At 51.2% G+C, this 27659-nt stretch overlaps 3 protein-coding genes across 3 annotated transcripts; all 3 read right to left on the bottom strand.

Moving 5' to 3' along the window:
• Positions 1-8196: 8196 nt before the first annotated feature.
• Positions 8197-13366, bottom strand: LOC116982191 (tubulin alpha chain-like). Its single transcript, XM_033035492.1, has 4 exons — positions 13219-13366; positions 12927-13075; positions 10845-11525; positions 8197-8493 (listed from the first exon to the last, which is right to left on the bottom strand). The coding sequence occupies exons 1-4, from the start codon at positions 13349-13351 to the stop codon at positions 8197-8199; spliced, it is 1260 nt and encodes a 419-aa protein (XP_032891383.1). The 5' UTR covers positions 13352-13366.
• Positions 13367-14976: 1610 nt separating this feature from the next.
• Positions 14977-17555, bottom strand: LOC116982190 (tubulin alpha chain-like). Its single transcript, XM_033035491.1, has 4 exons — positions 17316-17555; positions 17060-17208; positions 16116-16796; positions 14977-15273 (listed from the first exon to the last, which is right to left on the bottom strand). The coding sequence occupies exons 1-4, from the start codon at positions 17434-17436 to the stop codon at positions 14977-14979; spliced, it is 1248 nt and encodes a 415-aa protein (XP_032891382.1). The 5' UTR covers positions 17437-17555.
• Positions 17556-23289: 5734 nt separating this feature from the next.
• Positions 23290-27451, bottom strand: LOC116982189 (tubulin alpha chain-like). Its single transcript, XM_033035490.1, has 5 exons — positions 27437-27451; positions 25030-25252; positions 24738-24886; positions 23780-24460; positions 23290-23586 (listed from the first exon to the last, which is right to left on the bottom strand). Exons 1-5 carry the CDS (start codon positions 27437-27439, stop codon positions 23290-23292), a joined length of 1353 nt encoding a protein of 450 aa, XP_032891381.1. The 5' UTR covers positions 27440-27451.
• Between the last annotated feature and the right edge of the window lie 208 nt (positions 27452-27659).

Raw genomic sequence — 27659 nt, forward strand, 5'->3', positions numbered from 1 at the left:
AGAGGGAATGAGAGAGAGGGAGAGGGAGGGAGAGAGAGAGGGAGTGAGGGAGAGAGAGAGAGATGGGGAGAGGGATATATGGAGAGAGAGAGAGAGAGAGACAGAGGAGGGAGAGACAGAGGAGGGAGAGACAGAGGAGGGAGAGAGAGAGGGGTGGAGAGAGAGAAAGAGAGAGAGAGAGGGGGGGAGAGAGAGGAAGAGAGAGGGGAGGAGTGGGGGAGAGAGAGATGCAGAGAGAGGGATATCTGGAGAGAGAGAGGGGTGGAGAGAGAGAGACAGAGGAGGGAGAGAGAGACAGAGGAGGGAGAGAGAGAGAGAGAGAAAGAGAAGGGGAGAGGGAGAGAGACGAGGAGAGAGGGAGTGAGAGGGAAAGAGGCAGAGAGAGGGAGAGAGAATGGGTAGAAAGTGAGAGAGAGGGGAGATAGGGAGGGATAGAGAGGGATAGAGAGGGGGAGAGAGAGGGGGAGAGAGAGGGGGAGAGATAGGGAGAGAGAGAGGGAGGGAGAGAGGGGGTAGAGAGGGGGGAGAGAGGGGGGAGCCGCTGTCCTCCCCATCAGCAACAACAGGTAACATGATGCACGGAGCTCCCAGGACTTGACGCAACCTCCATTCAAAATACTCTTCAATCACATTGATTCCCAACACAATGACTTTAAAAACATTAGAATAACATGAACAGATTTTGCCGGGACATCGCGGGTGCTGGTCAATCACCTCGCACAGAAATATTTTAAATACAATGCAGAATAGAAACATAGACATAGAAATTAGGTGCAGGAGTAGGCCATTCGGCCCTTCGAGCCTGCACCGCCATTCAATATGATCATGGCTGATCATCCAACTCAGTATCCCGTACCTGCCTTCTCTCCATACCCTCTGATCCCCTTAGCCACAAGGGCCACATCTAACTCCTTCTTAAATCATTTGATACAAATTAAAACACATTTTGTGTCTCAAACCTGCGATAAATAAATGACATCAACCAACACATCCAACATTTTCAGAATTTCACCCGAGCTCTTTAATGAGCTGAAGAATAATCTGTTTTTTTTTAGACAAATGTTGTTTGGTGTGATGCACCTTCTCTCAATATGTGCAAGAAGTCGTCTTTTTATTTTGTCAAATAGGAATAAAGACTTTGTCTCACATTGACCGTGATGGTTGTCTTATTTTATTATCTACTGAGAGGTGAAACTTTCAAACGTTTAACCAGTCAGTAGACAGACAATAAATAGTAACAATCGAGCCATAAATGGTGTATACAAGGTGAAGGGAACAACGCTGTGTGCAAGATAATGTTTAAAATCATGCGAGGAATCGATCGGGTAGATGCACAGTCTCTTGCCCAGAGTAGGCGAATCGAGGACCAGATTACATAGGTTTAAGGTGAAGGGGAAATGATTTAATATGGATCTGATTAAATACTGTCAGTAGTAAACCCGATCAAAAACAACATCAGGACGCCTATTAAACACCAGAGATCCCAGTAGACACCCAGCCGAGACTTATTACAGGTCTAGTGGAAAGACACAAAGCGCTGGAGCAACTCAGCGGGTCAGGCAGCATCGCTAGACAACATGGATAGATGATGTTTCGGGTCGGGACTCTTCTTCAGCGCTGAGTTACTCCCGCATATTGTGTCGTTCCAATGCAGATTAGCGTCTGCGATTCTTTGCTCCTGCATTACGGGGTCTATCTCGATTCCCGATAAAGTTTAAAACCAATCCTCCAGAGTTCTCAGCCCAGGGCGCCCATAAACAAGCCCTTAACTCCACACTGGGGACAGAGGCTGAGAGGTGTACAAAACCATGAGACGAACAGGCAGGGAAATAGACAGAGTCCAGGGTAATATATGTCCTTTGCCCACAGAGGGGATTCGAGGACCAGAGGGCATAGGTTCAAGGTGAGGGGGGCAGATCTAATAGGAATCTGAGTGAGGGGTAACATTTTCGCACAAAGGGTGGTGGGTGTATGGAACAAGCTGCCAGAGGAGGTAGTTGAGGCTGGGTCCATCCCTACATTTAAGAAACATTTAGACAGGTACATGGATAAGACAGGTTGGGAGGGATATGGACCAGACGCAGGCAGATGGGACTAGTTTCGATGGGACATTTTGGCCGGTATGGGCAAGTTGAGCCGAAGGGCCGGGTTCCACACTGTAACTCGATAAAGCCAGTGAGTATACGATCTAAGATAGTCCGAGGGTCTCGGATGAGGTAGGTAGTAGTTCAGGAATGCTCTGTGGTTGGTGTTAGGATGGTTCAGTTACATAAGTGCTCAAATGTAGGCACCGTTTTCACAGTGGAAGCTCCGAGACTGTGCAGCGGGCGATTGTCGTGTTGGCTGGGACTCCTGTTATCCATGCAGGGGGTTGACCTCAGTCTGAAGAAGGCTCTCGACCCGAAACGCCACCCGTTCCTTCTCTCCAGATTTGCTGCCTGTCCGGCTGAGTTACTCCAAGCAACTGGTGTCTATCTTCAAAGGACTGACCACCGGGCTGGATGTAGGGGTTGGCGTGTTGCGTTTCACAGACCGAACTGTCCAATTAATGGTAACAGATGGGCACTGAGGGAAGTCCCCCCCCTCTCTGTTTATCTGCCCTTTCTTTAACGTTTGTGCCTCTATGCAAGTATCTCGCGAGCCATCCCAGACTGCCCATTTCTGCTCCCCCTCGTCTTTAATAACTACATTTCCCTAACAATTACTACCTTTGTTAGTTATAGGAGCAAAATTAGGCCATTCGGTCCATTAAGTCCACTCCGCCATTCAATCGCGGCTGATCTATCTCTCCCTCTCAACCACATTCTCTTGCCTTCTCCCCATAACCTCCTGACAGCCGCACTAATCAGGAATGTAACTATCTCTGCCCCTATTCTTCACCCTTTTGACAGTAGTTTTGTTTTATTGGAGACGCGGGAGACAGCGGATGCTGGAATACTGAGCAAAACACGAAATGCTGGAGGAACTCGGTGCATTTGTGTTTAAGAAGGAACTGCAGATGCTGGAAAATCGAAGGTACACAATAATGCTGGAGAAACTGAGCGGGTGCAGCAGCATCTATGGAGCGAAGGAAGTAGGCAACGTTTCGGGCCGAAACGTTGCCTATTTCCTTCGTTCCATAGATGCTGCTGCACCCACTGAGTTTCTCCAGCATTTGTGTGTGTGGGTGTGGGAGTAGGGGGGAGGGGGGGGAGAGATAAGGCAGCCTTGAATTTTCTCCCGAGTCAACAAGTTACACGACTACCTGCCGTTAGCGCCACGGTGGTCCACGGTGGTCCACGAATGCCGTACTGTTATCGCACGAGGTTCCCACGATGTTAAACTCTGGTTCACTCTTGCGTCAAGTCGCCCCGTGAAAAAGCCACTTTAGAACATTTTGCAGGAAATTCTGAGCCCCCCCCCCCCCCCCCCCCCCCCCCCCCCCCCCCCCCCCCCCCCCCCCCTCGGGCTGACTCTGCTCATCTCCCGTCTCAGGGTCCACACTACCAGGGGAGCTTACCCCACCCTCTAGCGTGCCAATACCCTCAGTAGTCCTCTGAAACGAGGGGACCTCCTCCGACCCAGAGGACACACCCCCAGGGAAGCTAAACTCACCACGCGATGAGATAACTCCCTCGGAGGGCCCCTGAGACGAAGGGACATCCACCCGCCCAGAGGACACAGCTCCAGAGGGGTCTACCCTATCACCTGATCTTGTAGTATCCTCGGGAAATCCCTGAAGTGGAGGCTCAATCTCCAACCCGGAAGACACCAGTTCCTGACCTCCAACCACATCGGTGGTGGAAGGTCTGGAAAAATACACCCCCCTAACTTTGGACCCACGTCCTAGCTCTTCCTCGCCAGGCCCAATGCTCCTTTTTGTCCCACTAGCATGCGGCGATACGGTGACCTCCATAAAGAAAGGGTCTTCCGCCTCCACACTACCCCCATCCACTACCACCCGCTCGTTTTACCTTCCCTACCCCCGTCAGAGCCACCTCAGCTCCTTGCTGGGCCACGGCAGTTGCACTCTGGACCTCACTGGAGCTGCCAGGCACCCCTTGGGTGATCTCCGCACTCGGCAGTTGCACACCTGCCTGCTTCTGACTCGCTTGGGTGTTCTTTTACTGCTTGTTCTTCTTCTTCTTCTGCTGCTCCCATTTCTCTCCACCCTCCCCCTGTGCCTCACCTTCAGCCACCACCACAGGTTCAGGACATAGGGGGCGGGGGCCCTTGCTGCCCTGCGTCCCCAAGGCGGAACTTGCAGACCCAGAAGGGCTATCTCCGCCGCCCCGGATCACCGTGGCAGAGCCGGCAGCCCCAGCCAGGTCAGCAATACCACCCTGCCATGACGAGCCACCCCTGATGGGCAAGCAGTGCATTCCTGGGCCGCTGTGCTAGAAGTTCTGGCGGCGACCCCGTGATTAGGACATTCCCTACGGAGATGTCCACAACCACCGCACGCATGACACCGTGCCTTTCCCCAACTCCAACGAACGGTTCTAGGGAGACCCCTACACTCCACCTCGAAGCTACCCTCAGCGCCTTCCCCCACCCCACCTTCACGAACACCCTCCTCTTGAAACTGAAGATCCCTTTTTCCTCCGGGTCCCCCCCGGGGTGCATGAGCCTAAAATCGCTTTCTCACGGGGCGACTTGACGCAAGATGTAACCAGAGTGAAGTGGTCGTGGTCTAGCACGATATCACACGATGTAACGGGGGGGGGGGGGTAGATAAAGCGTTCCCACGGGTATTCGGCATTTCTGTTATTTGTGCGAGTGACTTGTCCGTCTCCCGAAATTTCCCGTTAAATCTTGAATGAACATTGTGAATCCCCATTCATAAAAGAGAAGGTAATTGCGCGGGGGTGTAAATAATTGACAATCTGCTGCTGCCTGCCCGCTGAGTTAAAAAGTTCCCACGGTCACGATATACAGTGTATCGTGAGTCTTGCGTGGGAACTTTTTAACTCAGTGGGCAGGCAGCAGCAAATTGTCGCTCCCTTCAGTTTCACCCCTCCTACACCCCTCTGCTTCCCGGCCATGTGTGTGACCCCTTCCCTACCCTCTTCAGCTCCCCGCCCATTGCACCGGCGCGGGGGCTTTGCACTGTCTTCACGTTGGCGATGCTAGCAGGACAGTGCCAGTCACCGGATACGTCAGGACCAACGGGACACCGACCCCCAGGCCCACTGCACGCACTGAGATCCCAGAGACCCACAGCCAGCAGCAGCGCAGCCCCGTTCCAACTCCAGAGGAACACGCTCCCCGTAGGGACAGAAGCTTATGGTGTGCAAGGTACGTCTTGTTCTTGGGGTTGCGGATGAGGGGGCGCAGCTCGGGCTGTGACGTCTCCGGCCACGTACAGGAGCTGAGACTGGGAACTGTGGGGTTGTTTGCAGTTGCAGAGGGAGGGGGCAAGGGCGGTACAGTTCACAGTCTCAGCTCCAGTCCAGGGGGGTGGCCGGAGACGTTAGGACCAACGGGACACCGACTGCAAGCACGGAGCTCCCAGAGACTCACAGCCAGCAGCAACTCTAGCCCAGCCCCGCTCCAACTCCAGAGAAACCCGGGTTGCGGATGAGGGGGCGCGGATTCCTCTGGAGTTGGAGGGACAGGGAGACACAGCAGCTTTTGAGAATGGTGGGCAATCACATCCAAAGTTCTGCCCACACAGTCAGTACACATCTCCTACACTTGTCTCCCGCACTAAGATCATCTCGCAGAGAATGATCCCAGCCTAACAGCATGTTCATTCCAGATTACTCACCTTCTGTCCCCACTGTCTAGCTTCCGGGTTCACCGTTCGCAGGAGTTCCCACGGTACACGCAAGAGTTAATACGGATATCACACTGGCCACTACGTGCATATAATGTTGCAATCTTCAACCACAAGTGTACAAGTCACTCTTGGAGAAATTTAAACTTGCTTGAATTTTCTCCCGAGTCAACAAGTTACACGATTACCTGCCGTTAGCGCCACGGTGGTCCACGGCGGTCCACGAATGCCGTACGGTTATCGTACGAGGTTCCCACGATGTTCAACTCTGGTTACCTCTTGCGTCAAGTCGCCCCGTGAGAAAGGCCTATTAAGCACTTAGACCACACCTCCCCAATCTGAGACAAGTACGGAATGAGTGTCGCATCCAGAACTCCGCAGGACAACCGGTCTCACCCTGGACACCCATGGGTCCACCTGTACATGGACCCCCCCCCCCCCCCCACTGAAATCCCCCTCTCCAACGCTGTAGCCACATCCTCCCGGGTCATCAATATCATCTCAACCTTTCCCCTCTCGAGCTCGGAAGAGACAATAGCCCCCCTCCCAAGAAGGGCATTCATAGCCTTCGTAATTACTCCCCTGGACATCTGGGGCCCAGTTTGAACCGAGATACCAAAACCGTCCCAGTCCAATTCAACATGAGGCTCATATTCAGAAGGCCTCAATTCCGCCGCTGATGTCACCGCTGCGTAGCTCCTCTCCTTCGGCCGAGCCCCCGCCATCGCCATCCGGACAGAGGCACAAACCAGCTACCGGCACCCCAACAGCTCAGCTCCAATTAAATTCCCAGGGACAGTCACAGTCGAAGACAGTCTTCAGAAAGCAAAATCCTCCAGCTGAAGCAGGAAAGTCTCCAAGTTCATCCACAGCCGAGAACACCTTACCCTGTCTTGCCGAACGTAAAAGCACCTTCTTCACATTAAGCAGGCAACCGCAATGGAGCTGAGAAAGAAACAGGTCGTCTGCGTGATGTATGCTGTAGGATGTATCTCGATATAGAGATAGAGAGCAGAGAGGAGAGAAGAGAGAGGAGAGAGAGAGAGAGAGAGATCAGAGCATAGCGCGGATATATATATCTCGCGCGAGTCTGCTAGCTCTCGCGCTATCTTCCTCTCTCTCGATTTCTCTCTCCCTCTCTCTCTCTCTCTCTCTCTCTCTCTATCTCTCTCTCTCTCTCTCTCTCTCTCTCTCTCTCTCTCTCTCTCTCTCTCTCTCTCTCTCTCTCTCTTCCTACTCTCTACGCCTAGGCCCCAATCCACCATCCCTCTCATCCTTCCTCCCACCTATCCCCTAATGCCCCTGTCCCACTTAGGAAACCTGAACGGAAACCTCTGGAGACTTTGCGCCTCACCCAAGGTTTCCGTGCAGTTCCCAGAGGTGGTTGCCGGAGGTTGCAGGTAGTGGAAGCAGGTAGGAAGACTGACAAAAACCTCCGGGAACCGCACGGAAACCTTGGGTGGGGCGCAAAGTCTCCAGAGGTTTCCGTGCAGGTTTCCTAAGTGGGACAGGGGCATAAAAATGTTTGCCGTTTACTTGTTCCAAGTTCCTCTCCCGAGTTTTACATTTAAACCAAGCCGATTTCCTGCAAACTCTTACGCCTTTTCGCCTATCACTGGGATCAATTTACACCAAGCTAATTAACCTGCAAACCTGCATGTCTTTGGAGTGTGATTAGAAAACTCACGTACAAACATAGAAATGAGTGCAGAAGCAGGCCATTCGGCTCTACGAGCCAGCACCGCCATTCAATATGATCACGGCTGATCATCCTAAATCAGCACCCGATCCTGCTTTCCCCACATATCCCTTGATTCCGTTAGCTTTAAGACCCATACCCAACTCTCTCTTGAATATATCCAGTGAATTGGCCTTCTGTGGCAGAGAATTCCACAGATTCACAACTCTCTGGCTGGAAATGTTTCTCCTCATCTCAGTCCTAAATGGTCTCCCCTTATTCTTACACGTGATCCGGATATTCTTCTGGACTCAGCCAACATGTGGGAAAATGAGAGTGGGTTAGGTGGGAAAAATTGTCGGCATTGACTAGTTGACAATTTCCATGCACTATGGTACAACATCTCTATGGGATTTGCTGCCTCACACACCACCAGTTTTCTCCGGATGCTCCGATTTCCTTTCCCACACTCCAGAAACAAACATTTATGCAGGTTAATTGAATTCCTATAATATATATAGTGTCCCTAGTGTGTAGGAAAGTGCCAGTGTACCGGGAACAGTGTACTGGTCAGCGCTAATTCAGTGGGGCGAATGACCTGCTCGCACGCTGAAGTAAAAGTCCAAAGTCTCAAGCGAAATTATAGCGTTAAGTAGGAGGGAAGACGAATTGAATTTAAAATAGATTTATTACGTTTATTACATTTCATAAATTATATTTACAACATTAGTAATAAAAATAAACGAGTCTTTCTGGATATTCACTCTTCCTCTTCGGCCTTCCTGTCCAGATCCGCCGAATCGATGCCCACTTCTTCGTAATCCTTCTCCAGCGACGCCATGGCCTCCCGCGCGTCCTGGAACTCCCCTTCCTCCAGACCCTCTCCCACGTACCAGTGGACAAAGGCCCGCTTGGCGTACATCTTGTCGAACTTGAGGTTCACGCGGGTCCAGGCCATGGAGACGGCGGTGGTATTGCTCAGCATACATACGGCTCGTTGCACCTTGGCCAGGTCGCCCCCCGGCACCACCGTCGGGGGCTGGTAGTTGATGCCCACCTGCGGGAGAAAGAGAAATAGCGTTTAGTTCGGTTGCAGACACATTGGAAGGATCCATATTAACGGGACGGAGGTGGAAACATAGAAACATAGAAAATAGGTGCAGGAGTAGGCCATTCGTCCCTTCGAGCCTGCACCGCCATTCAGCATGATCATGGCTGATCATCCAACTCAGTATCCTGTACCTGCCTTCTCTCCATACCCCCTGGTCCCTTTAGCCACAAGGGCCACATCTAACTCCCTCTAAAATATAGCCAATGAACTGGCCTCAACTACCTCTGTGGCAGAGAATTCCAGGGATTCACCACTCTCTGCGAGAAAAACGTTTTTCCCATCTCGGTCCTAAAAAATTTCCCCCTTATCCTTAAACTGTGACCCCTTGTTCTGGAAAGGGGTCACAGAGAACGTGTTTCCAGCTTCAGGTTTCTGGGCGTCAACATCTCTGATAACCTCTCTTGGACCCACAATACCTCAACACTGGTCAAGAAGGCTCACCAGCGTTTCTTCTTCCCGAGGAGACTAAAGAAGGTCCATCTGTCTACTCAGATTCTGGTGAACGTCTACCGCTGCGCCATCGAGAGCATCCTTACCAACTGTATCGCAGTATGGTATGGCAACTGCTCTGTCTCCGACCGGAAAGCACTGCAGAGGGTGGTGAAAACAGGTTCCTCACTCCCCTCCATTGAGTCTGTCCAAAGCAAGCGTTGTCTGCGAAAGGCGCGCAGCATCGTCAAGGACTGCTCTCACCCCAGCCACAGTCTGTTTACCCTCCTCCCATCCGGGAGGCGCTACAGGTTTCTCCGTTGCCGGACCAGCAGGTTCAGGAACAGTTTCTTCCCTGCGGCTGTTACACAATATAACTCTGCACCTTGGTGATTGCCACTCAACCCCCCCCCCGGATAGTAAAATTGCACTACTGCTACTGTTTGTACATATATATATTTTACTGTTCATTATTCTATGTTCGCTCTTCTGGGTGAGATGCTAACTGCATTTCGTTGTCTCTGTACTGCACACTGCACAATGACAATAAAGATTGAATCTAAATCTGAATCTGAATCTGAATACAAGATGAGATGCATCTGCCGCCGGTAGGTGGCGCAGTGGCGCAGCGAATTAAAGCCGACCTCCATTACTTTGTCACGTCAACATGTCGGCGATGGATTAATAGGCAGTGTGCATAAGTGAGTGATGAAAGAGAAATCGGTGCTCTTTTAGCAGAGGGACACCAGTTTGGTTCTTCGGTTGGAAGAAGCCGGAGCCACCCAATGGAGTTCTGGAAATTGCAAATGGTTCCCGCTAGGGTTGGAGTTCCACGAAAGCAGCTGTTCCAGAGCGCTGTAGACCCGGGATCGATCCCAACCTCCGACGATCCGCCGCCTTACCCCTTCCCACTCCCCCCACCGCAAAGAGGCTGGTGCTGGCAAGTCGCATGGAGGAATAATGCAAATATATGGGAGTGAACGAGCGTTACATAGAAACATAGAAAATAGGTGCAGGAATAGGCCATTCGGCCCTTCGAGCCTGCACCGTCATTCAATAAGATCATGGCTGATCATCCAACTCAGTATCCTGTACCTGCCTTCTCTCCATACCCCCTGATCCCTTTAGCCACAATGGCCACATCTAACTCTCTCTTAAATATAGCCAATGAACTGGCCTCAACTACATTCTGTGGCAGAGAATTCCACAGGTTCAGCACTCTCTGTGTGAAAAATGTTTTTCTCATCGCAGTCCTGAAAGATTTCCCCTTTATCCTTATACTGTGACCCCTTGTTCTGGACTTCCCCAACATCGGGAACAATCTTCCTGCATCTAGCCTGTCCAACCCCTTAAGAATGTTGTAAGTTTCTAAAAGATCCCCCCTCAATCTTCTAAATTCTAGCAAGACATAAGTGACAAGAGAGAATGGAATTACTGGTTCAAGTTCAAGTTCAAGTGAGTTTATTGTCATGTGTCCCTGATAGGACAATGAAATTATTGCTTTGCTTCAGCACACAGAACATAATAGGCATTAACTACAAAACAGATCTGTGTGGGAGTGTCAGCATGGACCCAATGGCCGAATGTTACTGATCGTGATCTAAAAAATGAAGATTTGCGCCTTTAAACGAGGGAAACCCCTGCTAGTTATCAAGATGCCGGCGTGACCCAGTGGACAGGAGTCTCCTAGAAACCTTCAATGGTTCCCTGGATGTTTAGAACCCAGGCCCTCGGTTTGGAAATAACGTCTCCTGGTTTCTGCAATCGTGGAGCGGCTGGTCTGGCTGTGGTAGATTTCACAGCCCAGTGCGAGACCAGTGTTTGGGTCAAGCTTCTGCCGCGTGGATTCCTGCACAACCTCCTCCTACATTGAACCCGGTCGGACACCAGTCCACGAACTGGATGGAGCGCTTGATCTTGATGGTGGCGATGGAGGCGTTGACGTCCTTGGGCACCACGTCCCCGCGGTACATCATGCAGCACGCCATGTATTTGCCCTGGCGGGGGTCGCACTTGAGCATCTGGTTGGCCGGCTCGAAACAGGCGTTGGTGATCTCCGACACGGACAGTTGCTCGTGGTAAGCCTTCTCGGCCGAGATCAGGGGCGCGTAGGTCACCAGCGGGAAGTGAATGCGCGGGTAGGGGACCAGGTTGGTCTGGAGCTCGAGCAGGTTCACGTTGAGGGCGCCGTCGAAGCGCAGAGAGGCGGTGATGGACGGCACTACCTGCCCCAGCAGGCGGTTGAGGTTGGTGTAGGTGGGGCGCTCGATATCCAGGTTCGGCCGGCAGATGTCGTAAATAGCCTCGTTGTCCAGCATGAAGGAGCGGTCGGAGTGCTCCAGGGTGCAGTGGGTGACCAGCACCGCGTTGTAGGGCTCGACCACGGCGGTGGAGATCTGCGGCGCCGGGTAGACGGAAAACTCCAGCTTGGATTTCTTGCCGTAGTCGACGGACAGTCTCTCCATGAGGAGGGAGGTGAAACCCGAGCCGGTGTCGCCCCCAAAACTGTGGAAGACGAGGAACCCCTGCAGTCCGGTGCATTGGTCGGCCTGTGGGCAGATAAAGCGGAGAGCATTGAGAAGGGGGAAAGGTGTGGGGGTGAGTGTGCGTGTTACAGGGGGTAAACTGACCCTCTGGAGAGGTGGATGGAGCCTAACATTAGTGGTTTTAGTTTAACATTTGTGGTCGGAAAGATGCGAGGGAGTATCCGAGGGACGGGTTATGAATGCATGTAGATGGACATAGGCGGATTAGGCTATGTAGCTGGTTGGTCGTGTGTCAAGAATCTGATCGAGGTTTACATAGAAACATAGAAAATAGGTGCAGGAGTAGACCATTTGGCCCTTCGAGCCTGCACCGCCATTCAATATGATCATGGCTGATCATCCAACTCAGTATCCTGTACCTGCCTTCTCTCCATACCCCCTGATCCCTTTAGTTACAAGGGCCACATCTAACTCCCTCTTAAATATAGCCAATGAACTGGCCTCAACTACCTTCTGTGGCAGAGAATTCTATGTGAAAAATTATTTTCTCATCTCGGTCCTAAAAGACTTCCCCTTTATCCTTAAACTGTGACCCCTTGTTCTGGACTTCCACAACATCGGGAACAATTTTCATGCATGTAGGCAGTCCAACCTCTTAAGAATCTTGTACGTTTCTATGAGATCCCACCTCAATCTTCTAAATTCCAGCGAGTACAAGCCGAGTCTATCCAATCTTTCTTCATATGAAATTCCTGACATCCCAGGAATCTGTCTGGTGAACCTTCTCTGTACTCCCTCTATGGCAAGAATGTCCTTCCTCAGATTAGGGACGAAAACTGTACGCAATACTACAGGTGTGGTCTCACCAAGACCCTGTACAACTGCAGTAGAACCTCCCTGTTCCTATACTCAAATCTTTTTGCTATGAGTCATGTGTCAGGTTTATGGGGAGAAAGCAGGTAGATTCATAGCAAAAGGATTTGAGTTTTATAAGTTTCTATAAGATCCCCCCTCAATCTTCTAAATTCTAGCGAGTACAAGCCGAGTCTATCCAGTCTTTCTTCATATGAAAGTCCTGACATCCCAGGAATCAGTCTGGTGAACCTTCTCTATACCTGTAGTTGATGCAGGTACTATGGCAACGTTTAAGAAACATTTAAACTGGCGTGTACATGTATATGATAGGTTTGGAGGGATATGGACCAAACGCGGACAGGTGGGACCAGAGTAGATGCATCGGTGTGGGTCGATGACTTGTTTCCACGCTGCACAACTCTATCGCTATATGACCCTGTGGGCGCGGGGAGGAGACGTGAACGGGGATCCAGTCGAGTGACGATCGCTGAGCTGCATCATGAACGCTGAACCATTCATGAACTGCGGGCCACGGGCGAACCAGGATCACCAGATCGGTGAACACCGGGCGCTGGTTCATGGTTGGATTCGGTTCCACAACCGACCGACCAGCTTCCGGATGCGATCCAGGACCAGGTCGACGATCTCCTTGCCGATGGAGCAGTGGCCCCGGGCGTAGTTGTTGGCCGCGTCCTCCTTGCCGGTGATGAGCTGCTCGGGGTGGAAGAGCTGCCGGTATGTGCCGGTCCGCACTTCATCTACAGGGGAGCAAACAGAAAACGGAGAATGAACCAGTTCATTAAGAAACTGGTTCATTAAGAATCACACGCCCCTCCGAAAACGCCGCGGGGAAGGTTTCAGACAAGGCTCAACATCTCAGGACTCTCCCGTTTCACCTTACCGATCACCGTGGGCTCCAGATCAATGAACACGGCCCGGGGGACGTGCTTGCCCGCCCCAGCCTCGCTGAAGAAGGTGTTGAAGGAGTCGTCGCTCCCCGCCCCCGCCCCCCCGATGGTCTTGTCGCTGGGCATCTGTCCATTCGGCTGGATCCCGTGATCCAGGCAGTACAGCTCCCAGCAAGCGTTGCCCCTCGGATTCCTATTAAATCTTTTCCCGTTCACCTTGAACCCGTGTGGTCTGGTTCTCGATTTAGCCTGCTCTGGACAAGAGATTGTGCATCTACCCGATCTATTTCTCTCATTAGTTTGTACACCTCTGTAAGATCACCTCTCATCTTCCTGCGCCCCAAGGAATAGAGGCCCAACCCACTCAACCTCTCTAATAGCTCACACCTTCTAGTCCTGGCAACATCCTCGTAAATCGTTTCTGAACCCTTTCAAGCTTGAACATATCTTTCATATAACATGGTGCCCAAAAATAGGGCACAATATTCTAAATGCGGTCCTACCAACGACTTATGCAACTGCAACATGACCTCCCAACTTCCATATACATCACTCTGACTGATAAAGGTCAATGTGCCATTAGCCTGTTTGACTACCTTATCTAACTAAAACTCCACCTTTAAGGAACCGTGCACCTGCACGCCTAGAACCCTCTGCCCCACAACATTCCTCAGAGCATTGCCATTTACTGTGTAGCTCTTTCCCTTGTTCGACGTCCCAAAATGCAACACCTCACACTTCTCAATATTAAATTCCATCACTTATTAATGGTCCTCCCCTCTTCCCGCCTCCCCTCGTAAAATCCATATATAGTTGAAACCCCATGAGATTTTTTGTATTCCCAGTGGCCAAAGACATTTGACCTTCCCGATGCTCTACCTAAGCGCTTTGCTCCGTTTTGTATATTCCATCGGGACCCTGTCCCATCTCAACATCCTAAAACTTACTTGTATTTCATTTTGTGTGGGAATGAACTACAGATGCTGGTTTACCGCCGAAGATAGACACAAAATGCTGGAATAGCCGCGGTCAGGAAGCATTTCTGGAGAAAAGGAATAGGTGACGTTTCGATTCGAGGCCCTACTTCAGACTCATCAGTTTCCTTCAAGTTTTTTTTGTTTTTCAGAGATACAGCGCGAAAGGAGTCCCGTCGGCTAGCCGAGCGTGCGGCGACCAGCAATTCCCCTACCTCAAAATTATCCGACACACTAGGGACAATTTACAGACGCCAAATTAATCTGCGAACCTGTAAGACTTTGGAGTGTGTGAGGAAGCTGGAGCACGCTGGGAAAACCGACGCGATGACGGGGAGAACATACAAACTCCGTGCAGATAAGCACCAGTAGTCAGAATCGAACCCGTGTCTCTGGCGCTGTAAAGCACCAGCTGTACCGCTGCGCCGCCGAGGTCGTTTCCTCTTTTCTTATTGACTGAATTTACCATCCAAGCTTCAGGAAAACCGCCATCCGCATCCTTCATGTTCTGTGGAGCACGCCAGAACTGAATTCCCATCACCTCGTCTTTAAATGACTCCTACAGGTAGGATGAGGACTTACATACGAACAGCTGCTCCCAAATTACTCTCCCCACTTTCTGCCTAACAATGTTGTTATTTTCCATACTCAGACCTCAAATAAATCGACAAAACAATCGGTCCTTAAAATAATTTTATCATCATAAGTATAATATCTATCAATATAATCTATTAAATCTGTATCAAATTAAACTTCTAACTACTAAATTAATACATTTTATTCTTCCTCTTCCCCCCTTCTCTCGAGGTCGGCGGAATCCACGGCCACCTCGTGGTAGTCCCTCTCCAGCGACGCCATGTCCTCCCGCGCGTCCTGGAACTCTCCTTCCTCCAGCCCCTCTCCCACGTACCAGTGGACAAAGGCCCGCTTGGCGTACATCTTGTCGAACTTGAGGTTGAGGCGGGTCCAGGCCATGGAGATGGCGGTGGTGTTGCTCAGCATGCAGAGGGCACGTTGCACCTTGGCCAGGTCGCCCCCCGGCACCACCGTCGGGGGCTGGTGGTTGATGCCAACCTGCGGCCGGCAAAAAAAATCTTAAAATTAATTATACTTGCACAAATATGCTTGCATTATCAGTTTAGTACTGCGCCCTTAAATTGCACAAATTATCATTGATTGATAGCTTAGCGATTCCGTTAAATAAATCTCTGGATGTAATTATTCTCCGGATTGCAAGCTCCGATACATGTGTGTTAGAGCCATGAAGGTATGATGCTGTGCAGCTGGGAAGCGTGCTATTACAACCACCTTGTCCATGCCCCACAGCTGGCATATTGAGCTCGTCTCATTTGCATGCGACTGCCCTTTATCCTTCTAAACCCTTCCTGTGCATCCTATGTTTTGGGAATTTCTATCTATGCTTTAAATGTGGCAAACGTAAGGGTTTCTAGCTTTACCTGACAACTCGTTCCAGATGCGGACTACCCTCTAAATAGATTAATTGGTCGGGAGGTCCTTCTTAAATATCTCATCTCTCGCCTCACGTAGAGGACATCCAGTTTTGAGATGTTAAGATGAGAGCACATATTATCCATGTCCCTCGTGATCTTATCCTGCCCCTCAGATTTCTACGCCCCAAATAAAATAAGCCCCAGCCTATCTAACCTCTCCCATAAACACAAGGCCGCAAGGACAAGGACTGTCCGGATGACACCCTCCTGCACCCTTTGCAAAATATTCACACCCTTGAAGAAGGGGTGTGTTTGTGTGTGTCCTTCGGGTGCTGATATGATTTATTTGCAGAGTACAAATGGTGCCATGGTTGTATTCTGAGTCGTTGCATGTATGCTGTTATTCCAGCAGATGAATTAGACTGCATGTGTGTGCATGGAAACGCGAGCGTTGGTCACAGTCACCTTGAACCCGGTCGGGCACCAGTCCACGAACTGGATGGAGCGCTTTGTCTTGATGGTGGCGATGGAGGCATTGACGTCCTTGGGCACCACGTCCCCGCGGTACAGCATACAGCACGCCATGTACTTCCCCTGGCGAGGGTCGCACTTCACCAACTGGTTGGCCGGCTCGAAGCAGGCGTTGGTCAATTGGGAGACGGACAGTTCCTCGTGGTAAGCCTTCTCTGCAGAAATAATGGGAGCGTAGGTGACGAGCGGGAAGTGGATGCGCGGGTAGGGAACTAGGTTGGTTTGGAACTCAGTCAGGTCCACGTTGAGAGCGCCGTCGAAGCGCAGCGAGGCGGTGATAGACGACACTAACTGTGCCATCAGGCGATTGAGGTTGGTGTAGGTGGGGCGCTCGATGTCCAGGTTCCGCCGACACACGTCGTAAATGGCCTCGTTGTCCATCATGAAGGCGCAGTCGGAGTGCTCCAGGGTGCAGTGGGTGACCAGCACCGCGTTGTAGGGCTCGACCACTGCGGTGGAGATCTGCGGCGACGGGTAGACGGAAAACTCCAGCTTGGATTTCTTGCCGTAGTCGACGGAGAGTCTCTCCATGAGGAGGGAGGTGAAGCCCGAGCCGGTGCCGCCCCCGAAACTGTGGAAGATGAGGAACCCCTGCAGTCCGGTGCAGAGATCGGCCTGAGGGTGGAGAAGGGACAAAAGCTCAATTCTGTGCCAACGTTTAAAGGGAAGGAGCGACACGAGAGGGTCATGGTGCTCTCTACAGCCGGCGCAGAGCGAGATGGTTCGGTGAGTATCTCAGTGATAAATAGAGCGGTGACAATGAGTATTTGGGAACATCGTGGCCGCAGCACTCGCGAATGGGCCGGTGCAACCGGATACATTGGCGCTGTAAGCACGCGGAGCGGCAGTCGGTAATTTGCAGTCGCTGAGCAACCTACCAGCTTCCGGATTCGATCCAGGACCAGGTCCACGATCTCCTTGCCGATGGAGCAGTGGCCCCGGGCGTAGTTATTGGCCGCGTCCTCCTTGCCGGTGATGAGCTGCTCGGGGTGGAAGAGCTGGCGGTAGGTGCCGGTCCGCACCTCATCTGTAGGGCGGTATAGAGAGAGAATAAACCATTGCCACACACTTCACCCTCCCCGGAAGGGAAGGACTTAAGAGAACGGCCAACATTCTCTGCACCTCCCAACTTACCGATCACCGTGGGCTCCAAGTAGATGAACACGGCCCTTGGTACGTGCTTGCCCGCACCCGTCTCGCTGAAGAAGGTGTTGAACGAATCGTCGCCGCCTCCGATGGTCGAGTCGCTGGGCATCTGTCCATCCGGTTGGATCCCGTGCTCCAGGCAATACAACTCCCAGCAAGCGTTGCCAACCTGGACGCCAGCCTGGCCGATGTGGATTGAAAGACACTCGCGCTGTTGGCGAGGGGAAACAGGCGGTGAGATGTTAGGGCGAGGGGTGAGCGTTGGTAATTTCTCGTTTACTGCTGCGGGCCGCGTGATTTCCATAATTCCTATTGATCACCACTTGGACTTATTCATAGCCAGTTTGGCCCTGATCGCTCACCGTCCCCCGCCCAATATGACCACCTTCTCAGTTCCACCCAACATTGTAATTCGCAGACTCTCCACGCTGCCTTCGCCGAATGTAACCCTCAAATTCCTCGAAATTGCATTCATCATTTCCCTGCCCAATATTACCCTGCGCCCTCCCTCCCCCCGTCGCCGTCTCATTCCCGCTCTCAGTTCCCAGTTACCCACTACGTTCCCATTCCCCGGGTGCGCTCTCCCCTTCCCGTGTCCGGTGTCTGTAGACAATCGCTTCCCTCCCCCGTGGATCCCTCGCCCGGGGGGAACACGCGCGTCCCGCGGACATTCTCCCGCGCGCTGACCATGTTGCTCCGCTCGCGTGGTTCTCGAGACTGTGACGCAATGCGGCGCCGCTCCGGTATTTATACGGCCCCCGGGGATAGAACGGTGGCGTTGGCCAAACGCGCGCCGATTGGGCAATGAGAACAATGACCTTGGTTGCCACAGGAAACAAACATAGAAGGTTCCAAGGCGCTCGTTGATGAATAATCCACAGTGTGTGACGTAGAACAATGGACCTTCAGTGACGCAATCCATTGTCTGCCTTCACCTCCCAGATTCCAATCTATCAATTACAGCTGGAAATTAAAGTATCTGACCACATGCCTCCAAATGATACCTAGCGCCAACTATTTGACTTCCTAACCCCATGCAATCAACTGGTCGTATTAATTTAGCCACTTTATCAGTGGGAAACGTTGCTGCCGATCACAGCGAATGTGATGTTAATCCCACGCATACAAGAGATAACCATCAATTTCGCTCCGTTCATCACTTCATAATCCGGGAACCCCGGTCTATCATCGCATTGTCTGAGATCAATGGTTATTGATTGATTACCATCACGTGTGCTGCGAAACAAAATGTTAGGCGTACTATACAGGCAGATCACATCACTCCTCAGTATATCTGGTAGCGCAACACGAAACAAATGAGCAACGTGCAGAGTGTAGTGTCACATCTAGAGAATAAAAATAGCAGTTTTAATTTCAACCATGAGGACCACGGGAAGGTAGCACACGAGAGGTCAGCTGGGAACAAGCTGTCCCTGAATCAGGTGGTACGTTCTTTCATGCTTTGGTACACGCTGTCCAACAGAAGTGGAGAGAAGAGTGAATGACCGGGGCTTAAGGGAGGGAGGGGTTAGGGGTGGGAGTGGCCCTTGATTGTGACAATGGCATGCATTTAGATGCCAATTGATAAATCTCGGATTAATAAAGTGCCATTGCACATCTTGATTGATTGAAAGATGTACTCTACAAATATGATGACGCGCAATCCATCAGAGACCCAGCAATCTCTAATTTTGTTAGGATGAATCACAATCATATCACATTGATGGCTTTATAGAGACATAGAGTGTAGAAACAGGCCCTTCGGCTCAACTTCCCACATCGGCCAGCATGTCCCAGCTACACTGGTACCACCTGCCTGCCTTTGGACCATATCAATCCAAACGTGTCACATCAACCTGTTTAACTGTTCCTTATACGTTCGGAAAGTCTCAGCCGCAACTGCCCCCTCTGGCAGCTTGCTCCATGCAACCACTGCTTTTTGTTTGAAAAGGTTACAGCTCAAATTCCTATTAGATCATTACCGCTTCACCTTGAATCTATTGGTCCTCGATGCCCCTACTCTGGGCAAGACATTCTGTGCAGCTACCCGACCCGTTCCTCTCATTATTTTTAACACCTCTATACGATCACGGCTCATCCTCGTGCGCTAAGGAATAGCGACCCAGCCTACTCAACCTCTCCCATAAGTTCAGACCCCCTAGCCCTGGCAGCATCCGCGTAAATCTTCACTCATTGACTGCCAGGGTCTAGGGGTCGGTGCTGTGGCCGCTGCTCTTCGCGTTGTATATTAATGGTTTGGATGAGGGAATTAAATGCTTGGTGCGAAGTCTGGTGATGCTGCGAAGGTCGGTGGAGGGGCAGATAGTGTGGAGAAAGCAGCGGCTCTGCCGAGGGATTTGGGCATGTTTGGAAAGTCGGCAAATACATGGCAGATGGAATATGGCGCAGCAAAATGCGGAGACCGGCATTTTCATATTAGGAATCAATCGAAGTTTATTTTCTAAATGAGGAGAGAATTGTGAAATCTGAGGTGCAAAGGGACTCGGGAATGCCGATACAGGATTCCCAAAAATATATTTTGCAATTCGAATTGATAGTAAGGCAGTAAAATGCAATGCAAGCATTTATTTGGTGAAGACAAGAAATGTCCCATGGCCATTTCCTCCTCATCCAATCAAGAACTTCCCTCCCTTGCGCGTGAATGGTCCTCCCGTCTCCCCGCCTCCCCTCGTATAATCTATATATAGTTGAAACCCATGGGATTTTTCATATTCCCAGTGGTCAAGGACATTTGACCTTCCCGATTCCCTACCTAAGTGCTTTGTTCCTTTTTGTAAATTCCATCGGGTCCCTGCCCAATCTCAACTTCCTAAAACTTACTTGTATTTCCTTTTGTGTAGGAATGAACTACAGATGCTGGTGTACCGCCGAAGATAGACACAAAATGCTGGAATAGCAGCGGTCAGGAAGCATCTCTGGAGAAAAGGAATAGGTGACGTTTGCGGTCGAGACCCAAATTCAGACTCATCAGTTTCCTTCAAGTGTATTTTGTTTTTCAGAGATACATCGCGAAAAGAGTCCCGTCGGCTGGCCGAGCGTGCGGCGACCAGCAATTCCCCTACCGCAAAGTTATCCTACACACTAGGGACAATTTACAGACGCCAAATTAACCTGCGAAGCTGTAAGACTTTGGAGTGTGTGTGGAAACCGGAGCACGCTGGGAAAACCGACGCGATGACAGGGAGAACATACAAACTCCGTGCAGATAAGCACCAGTAGTCAGAATCGAACCCGTGTCTCTGGCGCTGTAAAGCACCAGCTGTAACGGGAATGCTGATACAGGATTCAGAAAAATGTAATTTGCAAGTTGAATTGATAGTAAGGCAGGAAATTGCGATACAAGCATTTATTTGGGGAGGACAAGAATATTTTAAAAAACGGATGTAATATTGAGGGTTGAAAAGGCACTGGTGAGCGCATTTGGGGTATTGTGACCAATTTGGGACCCTATATCTAAGGACTGATGTGCTGGCGTTGGAAAGGGTATGGAGGATGATTATGACCACAGCACCGATTTGGGTTCACGTATGATAAACGTTTGACGCCACTGTGCCTGCACTCGCTGGAGTGCAGAAGGAAGAGGCGAGAACCTGACTGAAACAAATGGGTTGCAGAGGCTATCGCGTGAAGGCAGGGGAAGTAAGATCACCCACGATTAAATGGCGGAGTAAGCTAGAGTCATAGAGTGATACAGTGTGGAAACAGGCCCTTCGGCCCAACTTGCACTCACCGGCCAACATGTCCCAGTTACCCCAGCTCCACCTGCGTGCACTTGGTCCATATCACTCCAGATCTGTCCTAGCCATGTAGCTATGTAACTGTTTCTTGAACGTTGGGACAGTACCAGCATCAACTAGCTCCTCGGGCAGCTTGTACCGTACACCCACCAGCCTTTGTGTGAAAAGGTTCGCCTTCAGATTGCTTTTGAATATTTCCCCTACACCTTGTACTTATGCCCTCTGGTCCTCGATTCCCCTACTTTGGGCAAGAGACAGTAAGAAATGTGGGAGAACTGGGAAGGACCCATTATCTGTTATTTGCACTTGATCAGTTTATTTATTCATGTGTGTATATATTTATATAATGGTATATGGACACACTGATCTGTTTTGTAGTAAATGTCTACTATATTCTGTGTGCTGAAGCAAAGCAAGAATTTCATTGTCCTATCAGGGACACATGACAATCAACTCTCTTGAACTTGAACTTGAAGGGGGAGGGGAGCGAGAGAGAGGGAAAGCAAGGGTTATTTGAAGTTAGAGAAGTCAATGTTCATAGCGCATGGGGCGTGAACTACCGAAGCAAAGTATGAGGTGCTGTTCCTCCAATTTGCGTTGGGCCTCACTCTGACAATGGAGGAGGGCCAGGACAGAAAGGTCAGATTGGGAATGTGAGGGGGTGTTAAAGTGCTGAGCAACCGGGAGATCAGGTAGGTTTCGGCAGACTGAAATGGGAGATCGACTGTCGGAACCTATAGGCCGGGTTGGGTCCGGACTGGGAATTCTGGAATCAGAGCTGGAATCCGCGAAGTAAAACAGGAGGCGCACGCAAGTCCCGATTAAATAAAGGGGGATGTGTTAACGTGATTTGATAGTTTATTGTGGAACGCCGAGGTTGAAGAGAGACTTGATGGAGGTATAAACATTATGAGAGTTATGCCCCTGTCCCACTTAGGAAACCTGAATGGAAACCTCTGGAGACTTTGCGCCCCACCCAAGGTTTCCGTGCGGTTCCCGAAGGTTTTTGTCAGTCTTCCTACCTGCTTCCACTACCTGCAACCTCCGGCAACCACCTGCTTCCACTACCTGCAACCTCCGGGAACCGCACGGAAACCTTGGGTGTGGCGCAAAGTCTCCAGAGGTTTCCGTTCAGGTTTCCTAAGTGGGACAGGGGAATAATAAGAGATAGGGTAGAGAGACACAGCAGGTTTCCCATGGTGGAAATGTGTAACCCCAGAGGGGTAGCTATGAAATAAAAGGGGGACATTTTAACGAAGATGTGCGGCGTAGTTTCTACGACGTGTCTATTGGAAAGGCTTTCAATAGGCGCGTCGAAGTGCCGTGAATAGAGGGATATGGATCATGTACTGGCAGATGAAATAAGTCTAACTTGGCAGCATGTTCGGCGCAAATCCTGTGGGCCGCTGGATCCGTTCCTGAGCTGTACTGTGGTATGTTCTGTGGTCTATGAACACTGGAGTATCTCCCATTGTCGGCGCCCGGTCAGCCCGCTCCATCAACACAAGGAGTTTCAATGACTGGAACGTTGTGGTCCTTGGACCCCCGTGCTCTTTCAAGAAACAGATTGCTTTCCCCAATGACCAATCCCCATCTTTACAATCATACCCATCCCGAGATACATCAGTGTGACGATTTGTGAGAGGCGATGATTTACGATGCCAGGACTCGTAGGATTGAGATTTAAAATATTTGGAGTAAAGACAGCTGAGTAATGTTCCTGTGGAGGTATATGAACCCATGAGCGGCATAGATAGAGTTCATGCACAGAAACCTTCAGCACCAAAGATGAATCAAAAACTAGAGGGCATAGGATCAAGATGAGAGGGGAAAGAGTTATAGGAAACTGAGGGGACATATATCTCGCAGGCGGTGGTGGGTACATGGAACGAGGTTCCAGGTGATCTAGTAGAGGCAGGTACAGTAACATTTATAGGATATGTATGCAGTTTTGTGTCGGAGAATTGGATAGAATGATATTCGCCAAACGTGGGCAAATTGGATGATCAGAGATGAAGCGGCATGGTGGGCATGGACAAGTTGGGCCGAAGGGTCTGCTTCCACGGTATGAAACTATAGACATTAAGCAATTGTGGCTTTGCGAAGGACGCAATAGCAAACTATGTCTCAAATATATTTAATTTCATAAATTAGATCTACACCTGTATTAAAAATAACTAATCTTTCCAGATATACAACAACATTCACTCTTCCTCTTCCGCCTTCCTGTCCAGATCCGCCGAATCGATGCCCACTTCCTCGTAGTCCTTCTCCAGCGACGCCATGTCTTCCCGCGCGTCCTGGAACTCTCCTTCCTCCAGACCCTCTCCCACGTACCAGTGGACAAAGGCCCGCTTGGCGTACATCTTGTCGAACTTGAGGTTCATGCGGGTCCAGGCCATGGAGATGGCGGTGGTGTTGCTCAGCATGCAGACGGCTCGTTGCACCTTGGCCAGGTCGCCCCCCGGGACCACCGTCGGGGGCTGGTAGTTGATGCCCACCTGCGGGGGAGAGAAAGAAGAGACTCATAGAAACTTTCAATAGTATCCATTGCGAGCTAAATGTTAAGAAACCCGGACCACCGTTCAGGAAGGTTCTCGTCTGTTCTGGGTGTGGTAGATATCACAATACAGTGTGGAACCGCGGGTTGGATCAAGCTTATGTTGCGTGGATTTGTTTACAAACTACACCTACCTTGAACCCGGTCGGGCACCAGTCCACGAACTGGATGGAGCGCTTGGTCTTGATGGTGGCGATGGAGGCGTTGACGTCCTTGGGCACCACGTCCCCGCGGTACATCATGCAGCACGCCATGTATTTGCCCTGGCGGGGGTCGCACTTGAGCATCTGGTTGGCGGGCTCGAAACAGGCGTTGGTGATCTCCGACACGGACAGTTGCTCGTGGTAAGCCTTCTCGGCCGAGATCAGGGGCGCGTAGGTCACCAGCGGGAAGTGAATGCGCGGGTAGGGGACCAGGTTGGTCTGGAGCTCGAGCAGGTCCACATTGAGGGCGCCGTCGAAGCGCAGCGAGGCCGTGATGGACGACACTACCTGCGCCAGAAGGCGGTTGAGGTTGGTGTAGGTGGGGCGCTCGATGTCCAGGTTCCGCCGACAGATGTCGTAAATAGCCTCGTTGTCCAGCATGAAGGAGCAGTCGGAGTGCTCCAGGGTGCAGTGGGTGACCAGCACCGCGTTGTAGGGCTCGACCACGGCGGTGGAGATCTGCGGCGCCGGGTAGACGGAAAACTCCAGCTTGGATTTCTTGCCGTAGTCGACGGAGAGTCTCTCCATGAGGAGGGAGGTGAAGCCCGAGCCGGTGCCGCCCCCAAAACTGTGGAAGATGAGGAACCCCTGCAGTCCGGTGCACTGGTCGGCCTGTAGGCAGATAAAGCGGAGAGCATTGAGAAGGAGAAAGGTGGGGTGAGTGTGAGTGTTGCAGGTGTAAACTGACCCTCTGGAGAGGTGTCTAACGTATGTGGTCCCACCCTAACAACAATAATTTGTGTGTAACATCTGGAATTGGACAGTTGCTAGAGAGTATTCTGAGGGATAGGTCATTCACGAAGTGCGGAATTGTCGCGGGCGAACCAGGGGCGCCAGATCGTTGAATAACGGGCGCTGATTCACGGTTGGATTCGGTTCCACAACCTACCAGCTTCCGGATGCGATCCAGGACCAGGTCGACGATCTCCTTGCCGATGGAGCAGTGGCCCCGGGCGTAGTTGTTGGCCGCGTCCTCCTTGCCGGTGATGAGCTGCTCGGGGTGGAAGAGTTGCCGGTATGTACCGGTCCGCACTTCATCTACAGGGGAGCAAACAGAAAACGGAGAATGAACCAGTTCATTAAGAAACGGGTTCATTAAGAATCACACGCCCCGCAGCAAACGCCGCGGGGAAGGTTTCAGACAAGGCTCAACATCTCAGGACTCTCCCGTTTCACCTTACCGATCACCGTGGGCTCCAGATCAATGAACACGGCCCGGGGGACGTGCTTGCCCGCCCCCGTTTCGCTGAAGAAGGTGTTGAAGGAGTCGTCGCCGCCCCCGATGGTCTTGTCGCTGGGCATCTGTCCATCCGGCTGGATCCCGTGCTCCAGGCAATAGAGCTCCCAGCAAGCATTGCCGACCTGAACTCCGGCCTGGCCGATGTGGATGGAGATACACTCACGCTGGAGAGAGAGAGAAAGATGGGATGGGTCGGTGGAGGAAAGGGGGAAGAGATGATTGTGTTATTCCCACGGATATCGGTTCCGAGTGCTAACATTTCCCCCACGCCACACCACAATGTGCGACCGGATCAACGCGTTTAAGCAGCTTGGTCACCGCGGAATCACTCTGCTTCCATGGGCCTTCGTTCCCGGTTCTCTGGAGTTATCCCGGCTCTCCCCATCACCGGTTTCACACGACGCCCCGCCGCCCAGCCCCGGGATCACCCACCATGATGTCCCTTCCAGTCTCTCAGCTCCAGACAATGTGTCGCATTCGCCGAACACGTCCCTTTTATACCCCGCCCCAATAGAACGTTCATACACCCGGGCCGCGCTGTGATTGGCCCCCAGCGACCCGTGGAACGCGGAGACAAAGGCAAAGAGAACGCCGATTGGTTCTCAGCGTGAGTGACGCAACAGAGGCGACCTGTTCTTCGAACGGCGCAAAGAACCGTCGGCATCTTGGCGTCACAACCGAGGATCATTGGACGTTTCAATAGTCGCGTCAACCCCCTGTCCCACTTAGGAAACCCGAACGGAAACCTCTGGAGACTTTGCGCACCACCCAACGTTTCCGTGCGGTCTCCCTACTAGAATTTAGAAGATTGAGGGGGGATCTTAGAGAAACTTATAGAATTTATAGAAATACATTCTTGCCCTCAGTAAGGTTCACCAGACTGATTCCTGGGATGTCAGGACTTTCATTTGAAGAAAGACTGGATAGACTCGGCTTGTACTCGCTAGAATTTAGAAGATTGAGGGGGGATCTTATAGAAACTTACACAATTCTTAAGGGGTTCGGACAGGCTAGATGCAGGAAGATTGTTCCCGATGTTGGGGAAGTCCAGAACAAGGGGTCACAGTTTAAGAATAAGGGGGAAATCTTTTATGACCTAAATGCGAAAAAACATTTTTCACACAGAGAGTGGTGAATCTCGGGAATTCTCTGCCACAGAATGTAGTTGAGGCCAGTTCATTGGCTATATTTAAGAGGGAGTTAGATGTGGCACTTGTGGCTAAAGGTATCAGGGGGTATGGAGAGAAGGCAGGTACAGGATTCTGAGTTGGATGATCAGCCAAGATCATATTGAATGGCGATGCAGGCTCGAAGGGCCGAATGGCCTACTCCTGCACCTATTTTCTATGTTTTACTGTTACCTGCTTCCACTACCTGCAACCTCCGGCAACCATCTGCAACCTCCGGGAACCGCACGGAAACCTTGGGTGGGGCGCAAAGTCTCCAGAGGTTTCCGTTCCGGTTTCCTGTGGGACAGGGGCATAACTCTCTCCTCGATGCCCCTCACTCCCACTGTTACCTCAATTCCTCACTCCTCTCTAGTCCTCCATGCCCTCACTCCCTTCCACCAGTTCCTCCCCTCCCTCCTCCCTCCTCCTGTTCCTTCACTCTCCACGTCACTCCCTCCCTCCCTGCCTGCACCCCAAGCCTGGTCACTCCCTCTTCCTCAATCCTACTGTGTTCCCTCATCCCCCTGCTCTTCTCCAGCCCAGCTCCTGTTGAGTAAGTCACACGTACTCAGGGACTGGTACAACAGTATTTACTGAGTAACACATACAACACTCAGCAGCATATTAATTCTACCGTGCTGCATCACCAACTAACAGCACATGTCGGCTTGTGATAATATGAATGGTGTAGTAATAGGCGGAGCTTATATTAATAAATCATTACATTGGTTAGTAAGTAATGTAACCAATCTACATTCCTTGTAAGAATAATAAGAATAAAAAGTGAAACACGACTACAATAAAGTGATATAGTAAGTAAGTAAAGAAGACCCATAACACACCGTGTCTTTACTACTGTTTTATTATCATTCATACAGGTTGCTTCCCTAGCTGTTCGTGGTCTGTCACCGGAGCTAGAGAGAGAGATACAGGGGTAGGGAGGTTACAATTATACTAGTGATGTGGGGAGTGGTTAGTAGTGGTGAGGTCACTATATTAAAGGTACATGCACAAGCCCTCTACATCCTACCCCTTGGAAACAAAAGCAATACTGTAGTGACAGGGCGACCACGACTCATACGCTACGAGCAACTAAACAAACAGTCAAACAGTGGTTAAGCAAAGTCCCCATAACGGACAGGGGGCTTGACCACGCTCCGGAGCGGTTACGCAACTCGCCATCTCCCCCCTCCGCAGTAACAGCAAGAGCAGGAGCAGGAGCGGGCGAACGAACGGGAGAACCGGGAGGAGAGGGCGGAGGTGGAGACCGCGGAGGCGAAACAGGCGCAGCGGCTGGTGGGCGTGCCGGCGGAACTGGACTGGCGGCAGGAGAGCGTGGTTGATAGAGCTGAGATGGCAGGGTGCTGGGCATGCGAGGAGCGGCAGGTAAAGAGGAAGATAG

Source organism: Amblyraja radiata, chromosome 16 (assembly GCF_010909765.2).
Source record: "Amblyraja radiata isolate CabotCenter1 chromosome 16, sAmbRad1.1.pri, whole genome shotgun sequence".
NCBI classification, from domain to species: Eukaryota; Metazoa; Chordata; class Chondrichthyes; order Rajiformes; family Rajidae; genus Amblyraja; species Amblyraja radiata.

Coding starts and splice junctions, on each gene's coding strand:
- LOC116982189 (XM_033035490.1), bottom strand. Junction 24,887..25,029: donor TCTGGAGCCCACGGTGATCG/GTAAGGTGAAAC, acceptor GCTCCCCTGTAG/ATGAAGTGCGGACCGGTACA. Junction 24,461..24,737: donor TGGATCGCATCCGGAAGCTG/GTAGGTTGTGGA, acceptor ATCTGCCTACAG/GCCGACCAGTGCACCGGACT.
- LOC116982191 (XM_033035492.1), bottom strand. CDS start 13,351: ATGCCCAGCGACAAGACCATCGGGGGGGCGGGGGCGGGGAGCGACGAC. Junction 13,076..13,218: donor TCTGGAGCCCACGGTGATCG/GTAAGGTGAAAC, acceptor GCTCCCCTGTAG/ATGAAGTGCGGACCGGCACA. Junction 8,494..10,844: donor GGTGTCCGACCGGGTTCAAT/GTAGGAGGAGGT, acceptor TTTCTCCCGCAG/GTGGGCATCAACTACCAGCC.
- LOC116982190 (XM_033035491.1), bottom strand. CDS start 17,436: ATGCCCAGCGACTCGACCATCGGAGGCGGCGACGATTCGTTCAACACC. Junction 17,209..17,315: donor CTTGGAGCCCACGGTGATCG/GTAAGTTGGGAG, acceptor ACCGCCCTACAG/ATGAGGTGCGGACCGGCACC. Junction 15,274..16,115: donor GGTGCCCGACCGGGTTCAAG/GTGACTGTGACC, acceptor TGCCGGCCGCAG/GTTGGCATCAACCACCAGCC.